This window comes from Engystomops pustulosus, unplaced genomic scaffold, assembly GCF_040894005.1.
Source record: "Engystomops pustulosus unplaced genomic scaffold, aEngPut4.maternal MAT_SCAFFOLD_197, whole genome shotgun sequence".
Taxonomy (NCBI): domain Eukaryota; kingdom Metazoa; phylum Chordata; class Amphibia; order Anura; family Leptodactylidae; genus Engystomops; species Engystomops pustulosus.
In genome coordinates this window covers 1-21479 of record NW_027285077.1, presented here as the reverse complement: position 1 = coordinate 21479, position 21479 = coordinate 1, and the positions used below count along the sequence as shown (strand labels likewise).

The 21479-nt window shown below is 46.2% G+C and overlaps 1 protein-coding gene across 1 annotated transcript in view; it reads right to left on the bottom strand.

Moving 5' to 3' along the window:
* LOC140108920 (contactin-4-like) overlaps positions 1-15636 on the bottom strand; it is a 34684-nt gene extending 19048 nt beyond the window's left edge. Inside the window, exons 1-7 of the mRNA XM_072132005.1 lie at positions 15542-15636; positions 11346-11549; positions 11167-11269; positions 10666-10850; positions 10190-10326; positions 9966-10095; positions 9192-9342 (exon numbers count right to left, since the gene is read on the bottom strand). Of these exons, the coding sequence (XP_071988106.1) occupies positions 9192-9342; positions 9966-10095; positions 10190-10326; positions 10666-10850; positions 11167-11269; positions 11346-11549; positions 15542-15578 (947 nt within the window). The 5' untranslated portion in view covers positions 15579-15636. The remainder of the gene's footprint in view (positions 1-9191; positions 9343-9965; positions 10096-10189; positions 10327-10665; positions 10851-11166; positions 11270-11345; positions 11550-15541) is intronic.
* Positions 15637-21479: the final 5843 nt, after the last annotated feature.

The following is a 21479-nucleotide window of genomic DNA, read 5'->3' as shown; positions in this document are numbered from 1 at the left end:
ATCTCCTCCTAGTGGTGGTGTATAATGTGTATGTAGTGATCTCCCCCTAGTGGTGGTGTATAATGCGTATGTAGTGATCTCCTCCTAGTGGTGGTGTATAATGTGTATGTAGTGATCTCCTCCTAGTGGTGGTGTATAATGTGTATGTAGTGATCTCCTCCTAGTGGTGGTGTATAATGTGTATGTAGTGATCTCCCCCTAGTGGTGGTGTATAATGTGTATGTAGTGATCTCCCCCTAGTGGTGGTGTATAATGTGTATGTAGTGATCTCCTCCTAGTGGTAGTGTATAATCTGTATGTAGTGATCTCCTCCTAGTGGTGGTGTATAATGTGTATGTAGTGATCTCCCCCTAGTGGTGGTGTAATATCTGTATGTAGTGATCCCCTCCTAGTGGTGGTGTATAATCTGTAGTGATCTCCCCCTAGTGGTGGTGTATAATCTGTATGTAGTGATCTCCCCTAGTGGTGGTGTAAAATGTGTATGTAGTGATCTCCCCCTAGTGGTGGTGTAATATCTGTATGTAGTGATCCCCTCCTAGTGGTGGTGTATAATCTGTATGTAGTGATCTCCCCCTAGTGGAGGTGTATAATCTGTATGTAGTGATCTCCCCCTAGTGGAGGTGTATAATCTGTATGTAGTGATCTCCCCCTAGTGGTGGTGTATAATGTGTATGCAGTGATCTCCCCCTAGTGGTGGTGTATAATGTGTATGTAGTGATCTCCCCCTAGTGGTGGTGTATAATGTGTATGTAGTGATCTCCTCCTAGTGGTGGTGTATAATGTGTATGTAGTGATCTCCCCCTAGTGGAGGTGTATAATCTGTATGTAGTGATCTCCCCCTAGTGGTGGTGTATAATCTGTATGTAGTGATCTCCCCCTAGTGGTGGTGTATAATGTGTATGTAGTGATCTCCTCCTAGTGGTGGTGTATAATCTGTATGTAGTGATCTCCTCCTAGTGGTGGTGTATAATCTGTATGTAGTGATCTCCCCCTAGTGGTGGTGTATAATGTGTATGTAGTGATCTCCTCCTAGTGGTGGTGTATAATGTGTATGTAGTGATCTCCTCCTAGTGGTGGTGTATAATGTGTATGTAGTGAGCTCCCCCTAGTGGTGGTGTATAATGTGTATGTAGTGATCTCCTCCTAGTGGTGGTGTATAATGTGTATGTAGTGATCTCCTCCTAGTGGTGGTGTATAATCTGTATGTAGTGATCTCCCCCTAGTGGTGGTGTATAATGTGTATGTAGTGATCTCCTCCTAGTGGTGGTGTATAATGTGTATGTAGTGATCTCCTCCTAGTGGTGGTGTATAATGTGTATGTATTGATCTCCTCCTAGTGGTGGTGTATAATCTGTATGTAGTGAGCTCCTCCTAGTGGTGGTGTATAATGTGTATGTAGTGATCTCCTCCTAGTGGTGGTGTATAATCTGTATGTAGTGATCTCCTCCTAGTGGTGGTGTGTAATCTGTATGTAGTGATCTCCCCCTAGTGGTGGTGTATAATGTGTATGTAGTGATCTCCCCCTAGTGGTGGTGTATAATGTGTATGTAGTGATCTCCCCTAGTGGTGGTGTATAATGTGTATGTAGTGATCTCCCCCTAGTGGTGGTGTATAATGTGTATGTAGTGATCTCCCCCTAGTGGTGGTGTATAATGTGTATGTAGTGATCTCCCCCTAGTGGTGATGTATAATCTGTATGTAGTGATCTCCTCCTAGTGGTGGTGTATAATGTGTATGTAGTGATCTCCCTCTAGTGGTGGTGTATAATGTGTATGTAGTGATCTCCCTCTAGTGGTGGTGTATAATGTGTATGTAGTGATCTCCTCCTAGTGGTGGTGTATAATGTGTATGTAGTGATCTCCCCCTAGTGGTGGTGTAAAATGTGTATGTAGTGATCTCCCCCTAGTGGTGGTGTATAATATGTATGTAGTGATCTCCTCCTAGTGGTGGTGTATAATGTGTATGTAGTGATCTCCCCCTAGTGGTGGTGTATAATGTGTATGTAGTGATCTCCTCCTAGTGGTGGTGTATAATGTGTATGTAGTGATCTCCTCCTAGTGGTGGTGTATAATGTGTATGTAGTGATCTCCCCCTAGTGGTGGTGTATAATGTGTATGTAGTGATCTACCCCTAGTGGTGGTGTATAATGTGTATGTAGTGAGCTCCCCCTAGTGGTGGTGTATAATGCGTATGTAGTGATCTCCTCCTAGTGGTGGTGTATAATGTGTATGTAGTGATCTCCTCCTAGTGGTGGTGTATAATGTGTATGTAGTGATCTCCTCCTAGTGGTAGTGTATAATCTGTATGTAGTGATCTCCTCCTAGTGGTGGTGTATAATGTGTATGTAGTGATCTCCTCCTAGTGGTGGTGTATAATCTGTAGTGATCTCCCCCTAGTGGTGGTGTATAATGTGTATGTAGTGATCTCCTCCTAGTGGTGGTGTATAATGTGTATGTAGTGATCTCCCCCTAGTGGTGGTGTATAATCTGTATGTAGTGATCTCCCCCTAGTGGTGGTGTATAATCTGTATGTAGTGATCTCCCCCTAGTGGTGGTGTATAATGTGTATGTAGTGATCTCCTCCTAGTGGTGGTGTATAATGTGTATGTAGTGATCTCCTCCTAGTGGTGGTGTATAATGTGTATGTAGTGATCTCCCCCTAGTGGTGGTGTATAATGTGTATGTAGTGATCTCCTCCTAGTGGTGGTGTATAATGTGTATGTAGTGATCTCCCCCTAGTGGTGGTGTATAATCTGTATGTAGTGATCTCCCCCTAGTGGTGGTGTATAATCTGTATGTAGTGATCTCCCCCTAGTGGTGGTGTATAATGTGTATGTAGTGATCTCCCCCTAGTGGTGGTGTATAATGTGTATGTAGTGATCTCCCCCTAGTGGTGGTGTATAATGTGTATGTAGTGATCTCCCCCTAGTGGTGGTGTATAATGTGTATGTAGTGATCTCCCCCTAGTGGTGGTGTATAATGTGTATGTAGTGATCTCCCCCTAGTGGTGGTGTATAATGTGTATGTAGTGATCTCCTCCTAGTGGTGGTGTATAATGTGTATGCAGTGATCTCCCCCTAGTGGTGGTGTATAATGTGTATGTAGTGATCTCCCCCTAGTGGTGGTGTATAATGTGTATGTAGTGATCTCCTCCTAGTGGTGGTGTATAATGTGTATGTAGTGATCTCCCCCTAGTGGTGGTGTATAATGTGTATGTAGTGATCTCCCCCTAGTGGTGGTGTATAATCTGTATGTAGTGATCTCCTCCTAGTAGTGGTGTATAATGTGTATGTAGTGATCTCCCCCTAGTGGTGATGTATAATGTGTATGTAGTGATCTCCTCCTAGTGGTGGTGTATAATGTGTATGTAGTGATCTCCTCCTAGTGGTGGTGTATAATGTGTATGTAGTGATCTCCTCCTAGTGGTGGTGTATAATGTGTATGTAGTGATCTCCCCCTAGTGGTGGTGTATAATGTGTATGTAGTGATCTCCTCCTAGTGGTGGTGTATAATGTGTATGTAGTGATCTCCCCCTAGTGGTGATGTATAATGTGTATGTAGTGATCTCCTCCTAGTAGTGGTGTATAATGTGTATGTAGTGATCTCCCCCTAGTGGTGGTGTATAATGTGTATGTAGTGATCTCCTCCTAGTGGTGGTGTATAATGTGTATGTAGTGATCTCCTCCTAGTGGTGGTGTATAATGTGTATGTAGTGATCTCCCCCTAGTGGTGGTGTATAATGTGTATGTAGTGATCTCCCCCTAGTGGTGGTGTATAATGTGTATGTAGTGATCTCCCCCTAGTGGTGGTGTATAATGTGTATGTAGTGATCTCCTCCTAGTAGTGGTGTATAATGTGTATGTAGTGATCTCCCCCTAGTGGTGGTGTATAATGTGTATGTAGTGATCTCCCCCTAGTGGTGGTGTATAATGTGTATGTAGTGATCTCCCCCTAGTGGTGGTGTATAATGTGTATGTAGTGATCTCCCCCTAGTGGTGGTGTATAATCTGTATGTAGTGATCTCCCCCTAGTGGTGGTGTATAATGTGTATGTAGTGATCTCCTCCTAGTGGTGGTGTATAATGTGTATGTAGTGATCTCCTCCTAGTGGTGGTGTATAATGTGTATGTAGTGATCCCCTCCTAGTGGTGGTGTATAATGTGTATGTAGTTATCTCCCCCTAGTGGTGGTGTATAATGTGTATGTAGTGATCTCCCCCTAGTGGTGGTGTATAATGTGTATGTAGTGATCTCCTCCTAGTGGTGGTGTATAATGTGTATGTAGTGATCTCCTCCTAGTGGTGGTGTATAATCTGTATGTAGTGAGCTTCCCCTAGTGGTGATGTATAATCTGTATGTAGTGATCCCCTCCTAGTGGTGGTGTATAATGTGTATGTAGTGATCCCCTCCTAGTGGTGGTGTATAATGTGTATGTAGTGATCCCCTCCTAGTGGTGGTGTATAATGTGTATGTAGTGATCTCCCCCTAGTGGTGGTGTATAATCTGTATGTAGTGATCTCCTCCTAGTGGTGGTGTATAATCTGTATGTAGTGATCTCCCCCTAGTGGTGGTGTATAATGTGTATGTAGTGATCTCCTCCTAGTGGTGGTGTATAATGTGTATGTAGTGATCCCCTCCTAGTGGTGGTGTATAATGTGTATGTAGTTATCTCCTCCTAGTGGTGGTGTATAATGTGTATGTAGTGATCTCCCCCTAGTGGTGGTGTATAATGTGTATGTAGTGATCTCCCCCTAGTGGTGGTGTATAATCTGTATGTAGTGATCTCCTCCTAGTGGTGGTGTATAATGTGTATGTAGTGATCTCCCCCTAGTGGTGGTGTATAATCTGTATGTAGTGATCTCCTCCTAGTGGTGGTGTATAATGTGTATGTAGTGATCTCCTCCTAGTGGTGGTGTATAATCTGTATGTAGTGATCTCCCCCTAGTGGTGGTGTATAATGTGTATGTAGTGATCCCCTCCTAGTGGTGGTGTATAATGTGTATGTAGTGATCTCCCCCTAGTGGTGGTGTATAATCTGTATGTAGTGATCTCCCCCTAGTGGTGGTGTATAATGCGTATGTAGTGATCTCCTCCTAGTGGTGGTGTATAATGTGTATGTAGTGATCTCCTCCTAGTGGTGGTGTATAATGTGTATGTAGTGATCTCCCCCTAGTGGTGGTGTATAATGTGTATGTAGTGACCTCCCCCTAGTGGTGGTGTATAATGTGTATGTAGTGATCTCCTCCTAGTGGTGGTGTATATTCTGTATGTAGTGATCTCCTCCTAGTGGTGGTGTATAATGTGTATGTAGTGATCTCCCCCTAGTGGTGGTGTATAATCTGTATGTAGTGATCCCCCTCTAGTGGTGGTGTATAATCTGTATGTAGTGATCTCCCCCTAGTGGTGGTGTATAATGTGTATGTAGTGATCTCCCCCTAGTGGTGGTGTATAATGTGTATGTAGTGATCTCCTCCTAGTGGTGGTGTATAATGTGTATGTAGTGATCTCCCCCTAGTGGTGGTGTATAATGTGTATGTAGTGATCTCCTCCTAGTGGTGGTGTATAATCTGTATGTAGTGATCTCCTCCTAGTGGTGGTGTATAATGTGTATGTAGTGATCTCCTCCTAGTGGTGGTGTATAATGTGTATGTAGTGATCTCCTCCTAGTGGTGGTGTATAATGTGTATGTAATGATCTCCTCCTAGTGGTGGTGTATAATCTGTATGTAGTGATCTCCCCCTAGTGGTGGTGTATAATGTGTATGTAGTGAGCTCCTCCTAGTGGTGGTGTATAATCTGTATGTAGTGATCTCCCCCTAGTGGTGGTGTATAATCTGTATGTAGTGATCTCCTCCTAGTGGTGGTGTATAATGTGTATGTAGTGATCTCCTCCTAGTGGTGGTGTATAATCTGTATGTAGTGATCTCCCCCTAGTGGTGGTGTATAATGTGTATGTAGTGATCTCCCCCTAGTGGTGGTGTATAATCTGTATGTAGTGATCTCCAGACGCTGTGATATTCCTGAGATCCTGTACTGACGCTGCTGTAGCTGCACAGAGATGACATTATGTGACATTCATCCCCAGCCAAATCCCAGGCGCGGCTGCGCTGACACAGTGTCACGGCTGCCTGTACATGGACGCCATCAAGTCCTTGGCCAAAGAGCACGATAATAATAATCTGTCTCATCAGACTCGGAGGACTCGGGAGCGGCGGGAGATCTCAGCTCTCGCTCCAGTTGATGCGCCTCTAATGCAGACTATTGTAATCTGTTATCAGCTAGGATATGCCGACCTGCACTCTGTAGGATTCATGATCTCGAGTGGGACACTTGCACTTTCAACTGTGGGCTCCACTAGGGTCTTATGTAATATTGCTGGACAGCAGGGGCTCCACTAGGGTCTTATGTAATATTGCTGGACAGCAGGGGCACCACTAGGGTCTTATGTAATATTGCTGGACAGCAGGGGGCACCACTAGGGTCTTATGTAATATTGCTGGACAGCAGGGGGCTCCACTAGGGTCTTATGTAATATTGCTGGACAGCAGGGGGCACCACTAGGGTCTTATGTAATATTGCTGGACAGCAGGGGGCTCCACTAGGGTCTTATGTAATAATGCAGGACAGCAGGGGGCTCCACTAGGGTCTTATGTAATATTGCTGGACAGCAGGGGGCTCCACTAGGGTCTTATGTAATAATGCAGGACAGCAGGGGGCTCCACTAGGGTCTTATGTAATATTGCTGGACAGCAGGGGGCTCCACTGGGGTTTTATGTAATATTGCTGGACAGCAGGGGCTCCACTAGGGTATTGTGTTATATTTCTGGACAGCAGGGGGCTCCATTAGGGTATTATGTAATATTGCTGGACAGCAGGGGGCTCCACTAGGGTCTTATGTAATATTGCTGGACAGCAGGGGGCACCACTAAGGTCTTATGTAATATTGCTGGACAGCAGGGGGCACCACTAGAGTCTTATGTATTATTGCTGTACAGCAGGGGCACCACTAGGGTCTTATGAATATTGCTGGACAGCAGGGGCTCCACTAGGGTCTTATGTAATATTGCTGGACAGCAGGGGGCACCACTAGGGTCTTATGTAACATTGCTGGACAGCAGGGGGCTCCACTAGGGTCTTATGTAATATTGCTGGACAGTAGGGGGCACCACTAGGGTCTTATGTAATATTGCTGGACAGCAGGGGGCTCCAGTATGGTCTTATGTAATATTGCTGGACAGCAGGGGCTCCACTAGGGTCTTATGTAATATTGCTGGACAGCAGGGGGCTCCACTAGGGTCTTATGTAATATTGCTGGACAGCAGGGGCTCCACTAGGGTCTTATGTAATATTGCTGGACAGCAGGGGCTCCACTAGGGTCTTATGTAATATTGCTGGACAGCAGGGGCACCACTAGGGTCTTATGTAATATTGCTGGACAGCAGGGGCTCCACTAGGGTATTGTGTTATATTTCTGGACAGCAGGGGGCTCCATTAGGGTCTTATGTAATATTGCTGGACAGCAGGGGCTCCATTAGGTTCTTATGTAATATTACTGGACAGCAGGGGGCACCACTAGGCTTTTATGTAATATTGCTGGACAGCAGGGGGCTCCACTAGGGTCTTATGTAATATTGCTGGACAGCAGGGGGCACCACTAGGGTATTATGTAACATTGCTGGACAGCAGGGGTTCCACTAGAGTCTTATGTAATATTGCTGGACAGCAGGGGCTCCACTAGGGTCTTATGTAATATTGCTGGACAGCAGGGGCTCCACTAGGGTCTTATGTAATATTGCTGGACAGCAGGGGTTCCACTAGAGTCTTATGTAATATTGCTGGACAGCAGGGGCTCCACTAGGGTCTTATGTAATATTGCTGGACAGCAGGGGCACCACTAGGGTCTTATGTAATATTGCTGGACAGCAGGGGCTCCACTAGGGTATTGTGTTATATTTCTGGACAGCAGGGGGCTCCATTAGGGTCTTATGTAATATTGCTGGACAGCAGGGGCTCCATTAGGTTCTTATGTAATATTACTGGACAGCAGGGGGCACCACTAGGCTTTTATGTAATATTGCTGGACAGCAGGGGGCTCCACTAGGGTCTTATGTAATATTGCTGGACAGCAGGGGGCACCACTAGGGTATTATGTAACATTGCTGGACAGCAGGGGTTCCACTAGAGTCTTATGTAATATTGCTGGACAGCAGGGGCTCCACTAGGGTCTTATGTAATATTGCTGGACAGCAGGGGCTCCACTAGGGTCTTATGTAATATTGCTGGACAGCAGGGGTTCCACTAGAGTCTTATGTAATATTGCTGGACAGCAGGGGCTCCACTAGGGTCTTATGTAATATTGATGGACAGCAGGGGTTCCACTAGAGTCTTATGTAATATTGCTGGACAGCAGGGGTTCCACTAGAGTCTTATGTAATATTGCTGGACAGCAGGGGGCACCACTAGAGTCTTATGTAATATTGCTGGACAGCAGGGGGCACCACTAGAGTCTTATGTAATATTGCTGGACAGCAAGGGGCACCACTAGAGTCTTACGTAATATTGCTGGACAGCAGGGAGCTCCACTATGGCTCTTTTATGTTCTGTATATTTGGGGTCTTCACTGGGAGGGGGGTCTATCATCTCCAGTCCTCAGGTCGCACCTCCACAGCTGCAGACAGATGATGTCCTGACCTCCGGTGGCTTTGGCTGCTGGAGATGACATCCGTTGGCCGAGGCTTATACTTGATGTGGGTCCAGGCGCCGCAGATATTCGCAGACTTGTTGCAGCAGATGGTCGCACTCCAGCAGCAGATGGCACAGAAAAAGTTACAAGAGAACATCCAGATTCCGGAAATTTGAGGGAAAGTTCTGTAATGACCTCCAGGCCGGAAGGACATGAGATCCAGAGGAGACGAGTGCAGGGGCTGGGGTCCTCCGGAGGACCATGGATGAAGTTCTGGGAGCCACAGGAGGTGTCCTCTCATGTCACATCTCTGTGAGGTCGGCAGCTAGATGTTTAGGACCCCCAGGAGACGGTAGGTTCTCCAAAGGTCCGTATCTTACTGATACATTGCTCCAAATCCTCCAGCAAATTGGTGTCAGTCTCATAGTGGAGGCTCTGGCTGTAGTCATTGCTGTGAGGTATGAGCCGCCCTGTGCCTCCCCCTCAGTACAATGTATCCCCCCACTACTCACCTCGCGCTGGTCCGCACCAGGTCCCTCCCCTTCTTCCAGGATATGGTGGGCTTCGGAGAGGCTCTGGGTTTACATTCAATCATAACAAAACCTCCGACTTTTCCCAAGGTCACTCTCCGTACAAATGCAGAAGAAAAGTCCGGACCGACGGCTGCAACGAGAGACGAGGTGTCATCAAAACTGAAATCACAGGGGCATCACGGGGGGCACAGTCTGCACCGATATCACGGGGGGGCACAGTCTGCACCGATATCACAGGGGGGCACAGTCTGACATCACGGGGGGCACAGTCTGACATCACCGGGGGGCACAGTCTGACATCACCGGGGGGCACAGTCTGACATCACCGGGGGGCACAGTCTGACATCACCGGGGGGCACAGTCTGACATCACCGGGGGGGCACAGTCTGATATCACCGGGGGGGCACAGTCTGATATCACCGGGGGGGCACAGTCTGATATCACCGGGGGGGCACAGTCTGATATCACCGGGGGGGCACAGTCTGATATCACCGGGGGGGGGCACAGTCTGATATCACCGGGGGGGGGCACAGTCTGATATCACCGGGGGGGCACAGTCTGATATCACCGGGGGGCACAGTCTGATATCACCGGGGGGCACAGTCTGATGCTTCTTTTAGGTGCAGTAATGGGCAGAGACCTGATACTTGCCCCCATTACTGCCCCTTGACCTCTATAATTGCACAGATAATTATGGGAAGTCGCGGTACGGTCCAGACCAGGACACAATTCCCGTTGTAGTAATGGACTCACCAATGACCCGGAGCTCGGCGCTGGAGTATATGGTGCCATGTTTATTCTCCGCCAGACACTGATACATCCCCGAATCCGAGCCGTTCACCGAGGCGATGGTGAGACTCCCGTGCTCAATCTGGAGACGACCCTGAGGAGAAGACAAGTGTATAGCAACTGTATCTAATCATGTGTGATACAATGTGCAGAGCTGTGTATCTAATCCTGTGATACGGCTCTTGTACCTTGCTCTGCAGGTGCTGCCCGTTCTTCAGCCAGGTGTAGGTGGGTTTCGGTCGCCCGCTGGCTTTACACTCCAGTAATATGTTCTCCTCGATGGCGATGTGGGCGTCGTTGATCTTCTGCACCCAGGCCGGAGGTGCTACAGGGAAAACATTTCACGTTACATTTTAATGCATTTACTCTTTAACCCTTTAATCTGTGTGTAAAATCCCCAGAATCCCCTGTGCACAGCAGATGTTGTGATATTGCTGCAAAGGAAAATCTTCCTCCGGGAAAGCTGGGTGACGACCAATCTGACTCCCAAGATGCACTTGTAGTGTCTGGTTATGATGTGACTGGTTCCCTTCTCCATCACTAGGCCAGTTGTATATTCTGGAAAGGTTGGGTGACAAGTTTTGGCAGCCCTATAGGTTGTCACCCAGCTTTTCCATGAGCAGATATACTGGGTGATTGTCTTTATACAGAGTCCTAATCATACCAAAGTACGTGAGCTGCCCTCGCACCATGTTCTTCCCCCGCGTGTTCTCCGCCACGCACTCATAGGGTCCGGCGTCTTCCTGCTGGAAGTTGGGAATCTCCAGGACGCCGCTGGACCGATGGCGTCGCACTTTACGGGATATGGCTTTACCGTCCGCCCGCCTCCAGGTGATGGTGGGGACCGGACTGTGGAAGACACACAAGGATGATGCTACAGACAAAGATACAAGTGACAACCAGCTTTCACCCAGCTTTCCCAGAATCCTGATCTAATCAAATGGTCAAAATGAGTAGAAGCCTCTCTAATGATGTCCTTCTATGTACAGGCTTCTTCATTCCGGAATACAATCCCAGAACTGCAGTGAAGACTGACACACAGACTAGTAGTTAGAATGATGCATACATCATACAGTGTCAGGGGAAAGCTGGGTGACGAGGCGCACTGTAGAAGACCCCAAAGTCCAAATCGTTCTCATCAGAGCACAGTTATAATGGAACTCACTTTCCAAGTGCAAAACATTCCAACTTCACCGTGGAGCCTTTGGCCGCAGACACGGATTCCGGAAAATGGACCTCGATCTTGGGCTCATATTCTCCCATGACTCCTGCAGAGTGAAGGGGACAGTGAGGAGGAGCTGCGTACACAATACGGCGATAGATTCCGGGATGATGTTTGGGTACCGTCGGTCCGGAGTGTGAGGGGGGTGGTGGGCCCGTGCTGCCGGGTGCTGGTCACGGTGTTGGTCACCACGCAGGTGTAGTTCCCGGCGTCAGGCGGCTCCACTTTGGCGATGTACAGATTCCCGGTCACCTGGGACACAAATCTGCGGTTGTCTTGCTGTACGAATGGCGGATACTCATTAAAGGTCCAGGAGTAGACGAGCTCTGTGTGCAGAAGAGGGGGATGAGGAAAGCGGGCACCAGATATAACATGACATCACCGGGGGCACAATGTAGTCACCAGATATAACATGACATCACAATGTAGTCACCAGATATAACATGACATCACTGGGGGCACAATGTAGTCACCAGATATAACATGACATCACCGGGGGCACAATGTAGTCACCAGATATAACATGACATCACAGGGGGCACAATGTAGTCACCAGATATAACATGACATCACAGGGGGCACAATGTAGTCACCAGATATAACACGACATCACCGGGGGCACAATGTAGTCACCAGATATAACATGACATCACCGGGGGCACAATGTAATCACCAGATATAACATGACATCACCGGGGGCACAATGTAGTCACCAGATATAACATGACATCACCGGGGGCACAATGTAGTCACCAGATATAACATGACATCACCGGGGGCACAATGTAGTCACCAGATATAACATGACATCACCGGGGGCACAATGTAGTCACCAGTTATAACATGACATCACCGGGGGCACAATGTAGTCACCAGATATAACATGACATCACCGGGGGCACAATGTAGTCACCAGATATGACATGACATCACCAGGGGCACAATGTAGTCACCAGATGTAACATGACATCACCGGGGGCACAATGTAGTCACCAGACGTAACATGACATCACCGGGGGCACAATGTAGTCACCAGATATAACATGACATCACCGGGGGCACAATGTAGTCACCAGATGTAACATGACATCACCGGGGGCACAATGCAGTCACCAGATGTAACATGACATCACCGGGGGCACAATGTAGTCACCAGATGTAACATGACATCACAGGGGGCACAATGTAGTCACCAGATATAACATGACATCACCGGGGGCACAATGTAGTCACCAGATGTAACATGACATCACCGGGGGCACAATGTAGTCACCAGATATGACATGACATCACCGGGGGCACAATGTAGTCACCAGATATAACATGACATCACCGGGGGCACAATGTAGTCACCAGATGTAACATGACATCACCGGGGGGCACAATGCAGTCACCAGATGTAACATGACATCACCGGGGGCACAATGTAGTTACCAGATATAACATGACATCACAATGTAGTCACCAGCTATAACATGACATCACAATGTAGTCACCAGCTATAACATGACATCACCGGGGGCACAATGTAGTCACCAGATATAACATGACATCACCGGGGGCACAATGTAGTCACCAGATGTAACATGACATCACCGGGGGGCACAATGCAGTCACCAGATGTAACATGACATCACCGGGGGCACAATGTAGTTACCAGATATAACATGACATCACAATGTAGTCACCAGCTATAACATGACATCACAATGTAGTCACCAGCTATAACATGACATCACCGGGGGGCACAATGCAGTCACCAGATGTAACATGACATCACCGGGGGGCACAATGTAGTCACCAGATGTAACATGACATCACCGGGGGCACAATGTAGTCACCAGATATAACATGACATCACCGGGGGGCACAATGTAGTCACCAGCTATAACATGACATCACCGGGGGGCACAATGCAGTCACCAGATGTAACATGACATCACCGGGGGGCACAATGTAGTCACCAGATGTAACATGACATCACCGGGGGCACAATGTAGTCACCAGATATAACATGACATCACAATGTAGTCACCAGCTATAACATGACATCACCGGGGGGCACAATGTAGTCACCAGATATAACATGACATCACAATGTAGTCACCAGCTATAACATGACATCACCGGGGGGCACAATGCAGTCACCAGATGTAACATGACATCACCGGGGGCACAATGTAGTCACCAGATGTAACATGACATCACCGGGGGCACAATGTAGTCACCAGATGTAACATGACATCACCGGGGGCACAATGTAGTCACCAGATGTAACATGGCATCACCGGGGGGCACAATGTAGTCACCAGATGTAACATGACATCACCGGGGGGTACAATGTAGTCACCAGATGTAACATGACATCACCGGGGGGCACAATGTAGTCACCAGATATAACATGACATCACCGGGGGCACAATGTAGTCACCAGATGTAACATGACATCACCGGGGGCACAATGTAGTCACCAGCTATAACATGACATCACCGGGGGCACAATGTAGTCACCAGATATAACATGACATCACCGGGGGGCACAATGTAGTCACCGGATATAACATGACATCACCGGGGGCACAATGTAGTCACCAGATGTAACATGACATCACCGGGGGCACAATGTAGTCACCGGATATAACATGACATCACCGGGGGCACAATGTAGTCACCAGATGTAACATGACATCACCGGGGGCACAATGTAGTCACCAGCTATAACATGACATCACCGGGGGCACAATGTAGTCACCAGATATAACATGACATCACTGGGGGCACAATGTAGTCACCAGACGTAACATGACATCACCGGGGGCACAATGTAGTCACCAGCTATAACATGACATCACCGGGGGCACAATGTAGTCACCAGATGTAACATGACATCACCGGGGGCACAATGTAGTCACCAGCTATAACATGACATCACCGGGGGCACAATGTAGTCACCAGATATAACATGACATCACCGGGGGGCACAATGTAGTCACCAGACGTAACATGACATCACTGGGGGCACAATGTAGTCACCAGATGTAACATGACATCACCGGGGGCACAATGTAGTCACCAGATGTAACATGACATCACCGGGGGCACAATGTAGTCACCAGATGTAACATGGCATCACCGGGGGCACAATGTAGTCACCAGATATAACATGACATCACCGGGGGCACAATGTAATCACCAGATATAACATGACATCACCGGGGGCACAATGTAGTCACCAGATGTAACATGACATCACCGGGGGCACAATGTAATCACCAGATATAACATGACATCACCGGGGGCACAATGTAATCACCAGATATAACATGACATCACCGGGGGCACAATGTAGTCACCAGATGTAACATGACATCACCGGGGGCACAATGTAGTCACCAGATGTAACATGACATCACCGGGGGCACAATGTAGTCACCAGATGTAACATGGCATCACCGGGGGCACAATGTAGTCACCAGATGTAACATGACATCACCGGGGGCACAATGTAATCACCAGATATAACATGACATCACCGGGGGCACAATGTAGTCACCAGATATGACATCACCGGGGGCACAATGTAGTCACCAGACGTAACATGACATCACCGGGGGCACAATATAGTCACCAGATATAACATGACATCACAGGGGGGCACAATGTAGTCACCAGATATAACATGGCATCACCGGGGGGCACAATGTAGTCACCAGATGTAACATGACATCACCGGGGGGTACAATGTAGTCACCAGATGTAACATGACATCACCGGGGGCACAATGTAGTCACCAGACGTAACATGACATCACCGGGGGCACAATGTAGTCACCAGCCCAACCTTTATGCCCCGTGGATGTATAAACTGCATTTCCATTGTGGATCCCCTTTAAATGTCATGGGGTCTGACATGATAACGGGGAGAGGTCATCCAGGGGGTCTTAGGGGCTCAATATATAAGGAAGTACCAGCAAAACCAGATTCCTGTGACTACTTCCCCCGCCCCCCCTCTTGTGGGGGTCTACAATTATTTTGATACATTGTTTCTTTCCATATTTATAAATACATTTCCCACGTCTCTTTGTATCCTGAGTGTCACATGGTTATTTACAGATGATGGGAATATCACAGACTACTGGTGAACTCACAGGTCATCATGAAACACTGAAGCGAACACCTCAGCTGTTAGAGTCACACCTTAAAGTGACAGCAGACAACAGGCTCAGATCTAATCTGCTGATACATCCCCATAGACAGGGCACAATACACACAGTGAACAGCAGGGGGCGCTGCACTACAAGGAATGATCACAGACTGACCTCCAGAATGAGCAGGGGGTCCGCACAGCAGCACCATCCCCTGCCCCTCCCGTACATACACCGTACTGCGGGGCCGCGTCTGGAATGAATCAAGATCTGCAGAAAAAAAAACATTCACAGATTAAATGGATAAATCATTAAAAACGCCAAATAATAATAAGAGGAAATCAAATGGAAACAGCAACACAACAGAGAGAAGGCAGATTATAGGAGTAATATATACTAGGCACCGACTACCGCATCACACAGGGGGGCACAAAGTATTCACAACCCCGCCCCTCTCTTTTCATTGGTAACATACACATCAATTGGTAACATAAACAAAGTCACTCTGCCCCCCAGTAATGTGCCCTCTGATCCCCCCTCCCAGTAATGTGCCCTCTGCTCCCCACCCCAGTAATGTGCACTCTGCTCCCACCCCAGTAATGTGCCCTCTGCTCCCCCCCCCCCAGTAATGTGCCCTCTGCTCCCCCCCCCCAGTAATGTGCCCTCTGCTCCCACCCCAGTAATGTGCCCTCTGCTCCCACCCCAGTAATGTGCCCTCTGCTCCCCACCCCAGTAATGTGCACTCTGCTCCCACCCCAGTAATGTGCCCTCTGCTCCCACCCCAGTAATGTGCCCTCTGCTCCCACCCCAGTAATGTGCCCTCTGCTCCCCACCCCAGTAATGTGCCCTCTGCTCCCACCCCAGTAATGTGCCCTCTGCTCCCACCCCAGTAATGTGCCCTCTGCTCCCCACCCCAGTAATGTGCACTCTGCTCCCCACCCAGTAATGTGCCCTCTGCTCCCCCCCCCAGTAATGTGCCCTCTGCTCCCCCCCCAGTAATGTGCCCTCTGCTCCCCCCCCCAGTAATGTGCACTCTGCTTCCCCCCCCAGTAATGTGCCCTCTACTCCCCCCCCAGTAATGTGCCCTCTACTCCCCCCCCCAGTAATGTGCCCTCTGCTCCCCCCCCCAGTAATGTGCCCTCTGCTCCCCCCCCCCAGTAATGTGCCCTCTGCTCCCCCCCCCAGTAATGTGCCCTCTACTCCCCCCCCAGTAATGTGCCCTCTACTCCCCCCCCCCAGTAATGTGCCCTCTGCCTCCCCCCCCCAGTAATGTGCCCTCTGCTCCCCCCCCAGTAATGTGCCCTCTGCTCCCCCCCAGTAATGTGCCCTCTGCTTCCCCCCCCAGTAATGTGCCCTCTGCTCCCACCCCAGTAATGTGCCCTCTGCTCCCCCCCCCAGTAATGTGCCCTCTGCTCCCACCCCAGTAATGTGCCCTCTGCTCCCCCCCCCAGTAATGTGCCCTCTGCTCCCCCCCCAGTAATGTGCCCTCTGCTCCCCCCCAGTAATGTGCCCTTTGCTCCCCCCCCAGTAATGTGCCCTTTTCTCCCCCCCCCCAGTAATGTGCCCTCTGCTCCCCCCCCAGTAATGTGCCCTCTGATCCCCCCAGTAATGTGCACTCTGCTCCCACCCCAGTAATGTGCACTCTGCTCCCACCCAAGTAATGTGCCCTCTGCCTCCCCCCCAGTAATGTGCACTCTGCTCCACCCCAGTAATGTGCCCTCTGCTCCCCACCCCAGTAATGTGCCCTCTGCTCCCACCCAGTAATGTGCACTCTGCTCCCCACCCCAGTAATGTGCACTCTGCTCCCACCCCAGTAATGTGCACTCTGCTCCCCCCCCAGTAATGTGCACTCTGCCCCCCAGTAACGTTCCCTGCCCCCATCTTGACATCTTGCACTCTACACCCCCCCCCCCCCCCATTGTGCTCTTAGGACCTTGAGTGCTGCAGAAATTTTTTTGTATCCTTGGTCAGATCTGTGCCTTGCCACAATTCTGTCTCTGTGCTCCTTGGGCAGTTCCTTAGACCTAATGATTCCCTTGTGCTCTGACATACTCTGTGATCGGTGAGCTCTAACATAGACAGGTGTGCGCCTTTCCTAATCAAGTCCAATCAGTTTAATGAAACACAACTGGGCACCAAAGAAGGAGTAGAACCATCTCAAGGAGGATCGGAAGGAAACAGAGATCATGTGAGTTACATATAAGAGTCACAGCAAAGGGGCTGAATACTTATGAGCATGTAATATTTCAGTTTTTCTTGTTTAATAAATTAGCAAAAATATCTAAATTTCCATTTTTTCTCTGTCTAGATGGAGGAAGAGGGCACATTAATGAGCCAAAAAAATGATTTTTTTTTTTTTAATTTTACCAACTGGCTGCAATAAAACAAATAGTGAAAAATTAGAAGAGTTCTGAATACTTTCTTTACCCACTGTATATTCCTGTACATAGGGGGCAGTATTATAGTAGTTATATCCCTGTACATAGGGGGCAGTATTATAGTAGTTATATTCCTGTACATAGGGGGCAGTATTATAGTAGTTATATTCTTGTACATAGGGGGCAGTATTATAGTAGTTATATTCCTGTACATAGGGGGCAGTATTATAGTAGTTATATTCCTGTACATAGGGGGCAGTATTATAGTAGTTATATTCCTGTACATAGGGGGCAGTATTATAGTAGTTATATTCCTGTATATAGGGGGCAGTATTATAGTAGTTATATTCTTGTACATAGGGGGCAGTATTATAGTAGTTATATTCTTGTACATAGGGGGCAGTATTATAGTAGTTATATTCCTGTACATAGGGGGCAGTATTATAGTAGTTATATTCTTGTACATAGGGGGCAGTATTATAGTAGTTATATTCCTGTACATAGGGGCAGTATTATAGTAGTTATATTCCTGTACATAGGGGCAGTATTATAGTAGTTATATTCCTGTACATAGGGGGCAGTATTATAGTAGTTATATTCTTGTACATAGGGGGCAGTATTATAGTAGTTATATTCCTGTACATAGGGGGCAGTATTATAGTAGTTATATCCCTGTACATAGGGGGCAGTATTATAGTAGTTATATTCCTGTACATAGGGGCAGTATTATAGTAGTTATATTCTTGTACATAGGGGGCAGTATTATAGTAGTTATATTCCTGTACATAGGGGGCAGTATTATAGTAGTTATATTCCTGTACATAGGGGGCAGTATTATAGTAGTTATATTCCTGTACATAGGGGGCAGTATTATAGTAGTTATATTCCTGTATATAGGGGGCAGTATTATAGTAGTTATATTCTTGTACATAGGGGGCAGTATTATAGTAGTTATATTCTTGTACATAGGGGGCAGTATTATAGTAGTTATATTCCTGTACATAGGGGGCAGTATTATAGTAGTTATATTCTTGTACATAGGGGCAGTATTATAGTAGTTATATTCCTGTACATAGGGGCAGTATTATAGTAGTTATATTCCTGTACATAGGGCAGTATTATAGTAGTTATATTCCTGTACATAGGGGGCAGTATTATAGTAGTTATATTCTTGTACATAGGGGGCAGTATTATAGTAGTTATATTCTTGTACATAGGGGGCAGTATTATAGTAGTTATATTCTTGTACATAGGGGGCAGTATTATAGTAGTTATATTCTTGTACATAGGGGGCAGTATTATAGTAGTTATATTCTGTACATAGGGGGCAGTATTATAGTAGTTATATTCCTGTACATAGGGGGCAGTATTATAGTAGTTATATTCTTGTACATAGGGGGCAGTATTATAGTAGTTATATTCTTGTACATAGGGGACAGTATTATAGTAGTTATATTCCTGTACATAGGAGGCAGTATTATAGTAGTTATATTCTTGTACATAGGGGGCAGGTATTATAGTAGTTATATTCCTGTACATAGGGGGCAGTATTATAGTAGTTATATTCTTGTACATAGGGGGCAGTATTATAGTAGTTATATTCTTGTACATAGGGGGCAGTATTATAGTAGTTATATTCCTGTACATAGGGGGCAGTATTATAGTAGTTATATTCCTGTACATAGGAGGCAGTATTATAGTAGTTATATTCTTGTACATAGGGGGCGGTATTATAGTAGTTATATTCCTGTACATAGGGGGCAGTATTATAGTAGTTATATTCTTGTACATAGGGGGCAGTATTATAGTAGTTATATTCCTGTACATAGGAGGCAGTATTATAGTAGTTATATTCCTGTACATAGGGGGCAGTATTATAGTAGTTATATTCCTGTACATAGGGGCAGTATTATAGTAGTTATATTCCTGTACATAGGGGGCAGGTATTATAGTAGTTATATTCCTGTACATAGGGGGCAGTATTATAGTAGTTATATTCTTGTACATAGGGGGCAGTATTATAGTAGTTATATTCCTGTACATAGGGGGCGGTATTATAGTAGTTATATTCGTGTACATAGGGACAGTATTATAATAGTTATATTCCTGTACATAGGAGGCAGTACTATAGTAGTTATATTCTTGTACATAGGGGGCAGTATTATAGTAGTTATATTCCTGTACATAGGGGGCAGTATTATAGTAGTTATATTCCTGTACATAGGGGGGCAGTATTATAGTAGTTATATTCCTGTACATAGGGGGCAGTATTATAGTAGTTATAGTCCTGTACATAGGGGGCAGTATTATAGTAGTTATATTCTTGTACATAGGGGGCAGTATTATAGTAGTTATATTCCTGTACATAGGGGGCAGTATTATAGTAGTTATATTCCTGTACATAGGGGGGCAGTATTATAGTAGTTATATTCCTGTACATAGGGGGCAGTATTATAGTAGTTATATTCTTGTACATAGGGGGCAGTATTATAGTAGTTATATTCCTGTACATAGGGGGCAGTATTATAGTAGTTATATTCCTGTACATAGGGGGCAGTATTATAGTAGTTATATTCCTGTACATAGGGGGCAGTATTATAGTAGTTATATTCCTGTACATAGGGGCAGTATTATAGTAGTTATATTCCTGTACATAGGGGGCAGTATTATAGTAGTTATATTCCTGTACATAGGGAGCAGTATTATAGTAGTTATATTCCTGTACATAGGAGGCAGTACTATAGTAGTTATATTCCTGTACATAGGGCGCAGTATTATAGTAGTTATATTCCTTGTACATAGGGGGCAGTATTATAGTAGTTATATTCCTGTACATAGGGGGCAGTATTATAGTAGTTATATCCCTGTACATAGGGGGCAGTATTATAGTAGTTATATTCCTGTACATAGGGGGCAGTATTATAGTAGTTATATTCTTGTACATAGGGGCCAGTATTATAGTAGTTATATTCCTGTACATAGGGGGCAGTATTATAGTAGTTATATTCTGTACATAGGGGGCAGTATTATAGTAGTTATATTCCTGTACATAGGGGGCAGTATTATAGTAGTTATATTCCTGTACATAGGGGGCAGTATTATAGTAGTTATATTCTTGTACATAGGGGGCAGTATTATAGTAGTTATATTTCTTGTACATAGGGGGCAGTATTATAGTAGTTATATTCCTGTACATAGGGGGCAGTATTATAGTAGTTATATTCCTGTACATAGGGGCAGTATTATAGTAGTTATATTCTTGTACATAGGGGGCAGTATTATAGTAGTTATATCCTGTACATAGGGAGCAGTATTATAGTAGTTATATTCCTGTACATAGGGGCAGTATTATAGTAGTTATATTCTTGTACATAGGGGGCAGTATTATAGTAGTTATATCCTGTACATAGGGGCAGTATTATAGTAGTTATATTCCTGTACATAGGGGCAGTATTATAGTAGTTATATTCCTGTACATAGGGGGCAGTATTATATTAGTTATATTCTTGTACATAGGGGGCAGTATTATAGTAGTTATATTCCTGTACATAGGGGGCAGTATTTATAGTAGTTATATCCCTGTACATAGGGGGCAGTATTATAGTAGTTATATTCCAGTATATGGGGGCAGTATTATAGTAGTTATATTCTTGTACATAGGGGGCAGTATCATATAGACGTTATCTTCTTGTTCACTAGAGGGTCAAGATAATATAGGTTGTTAATATTCCTGT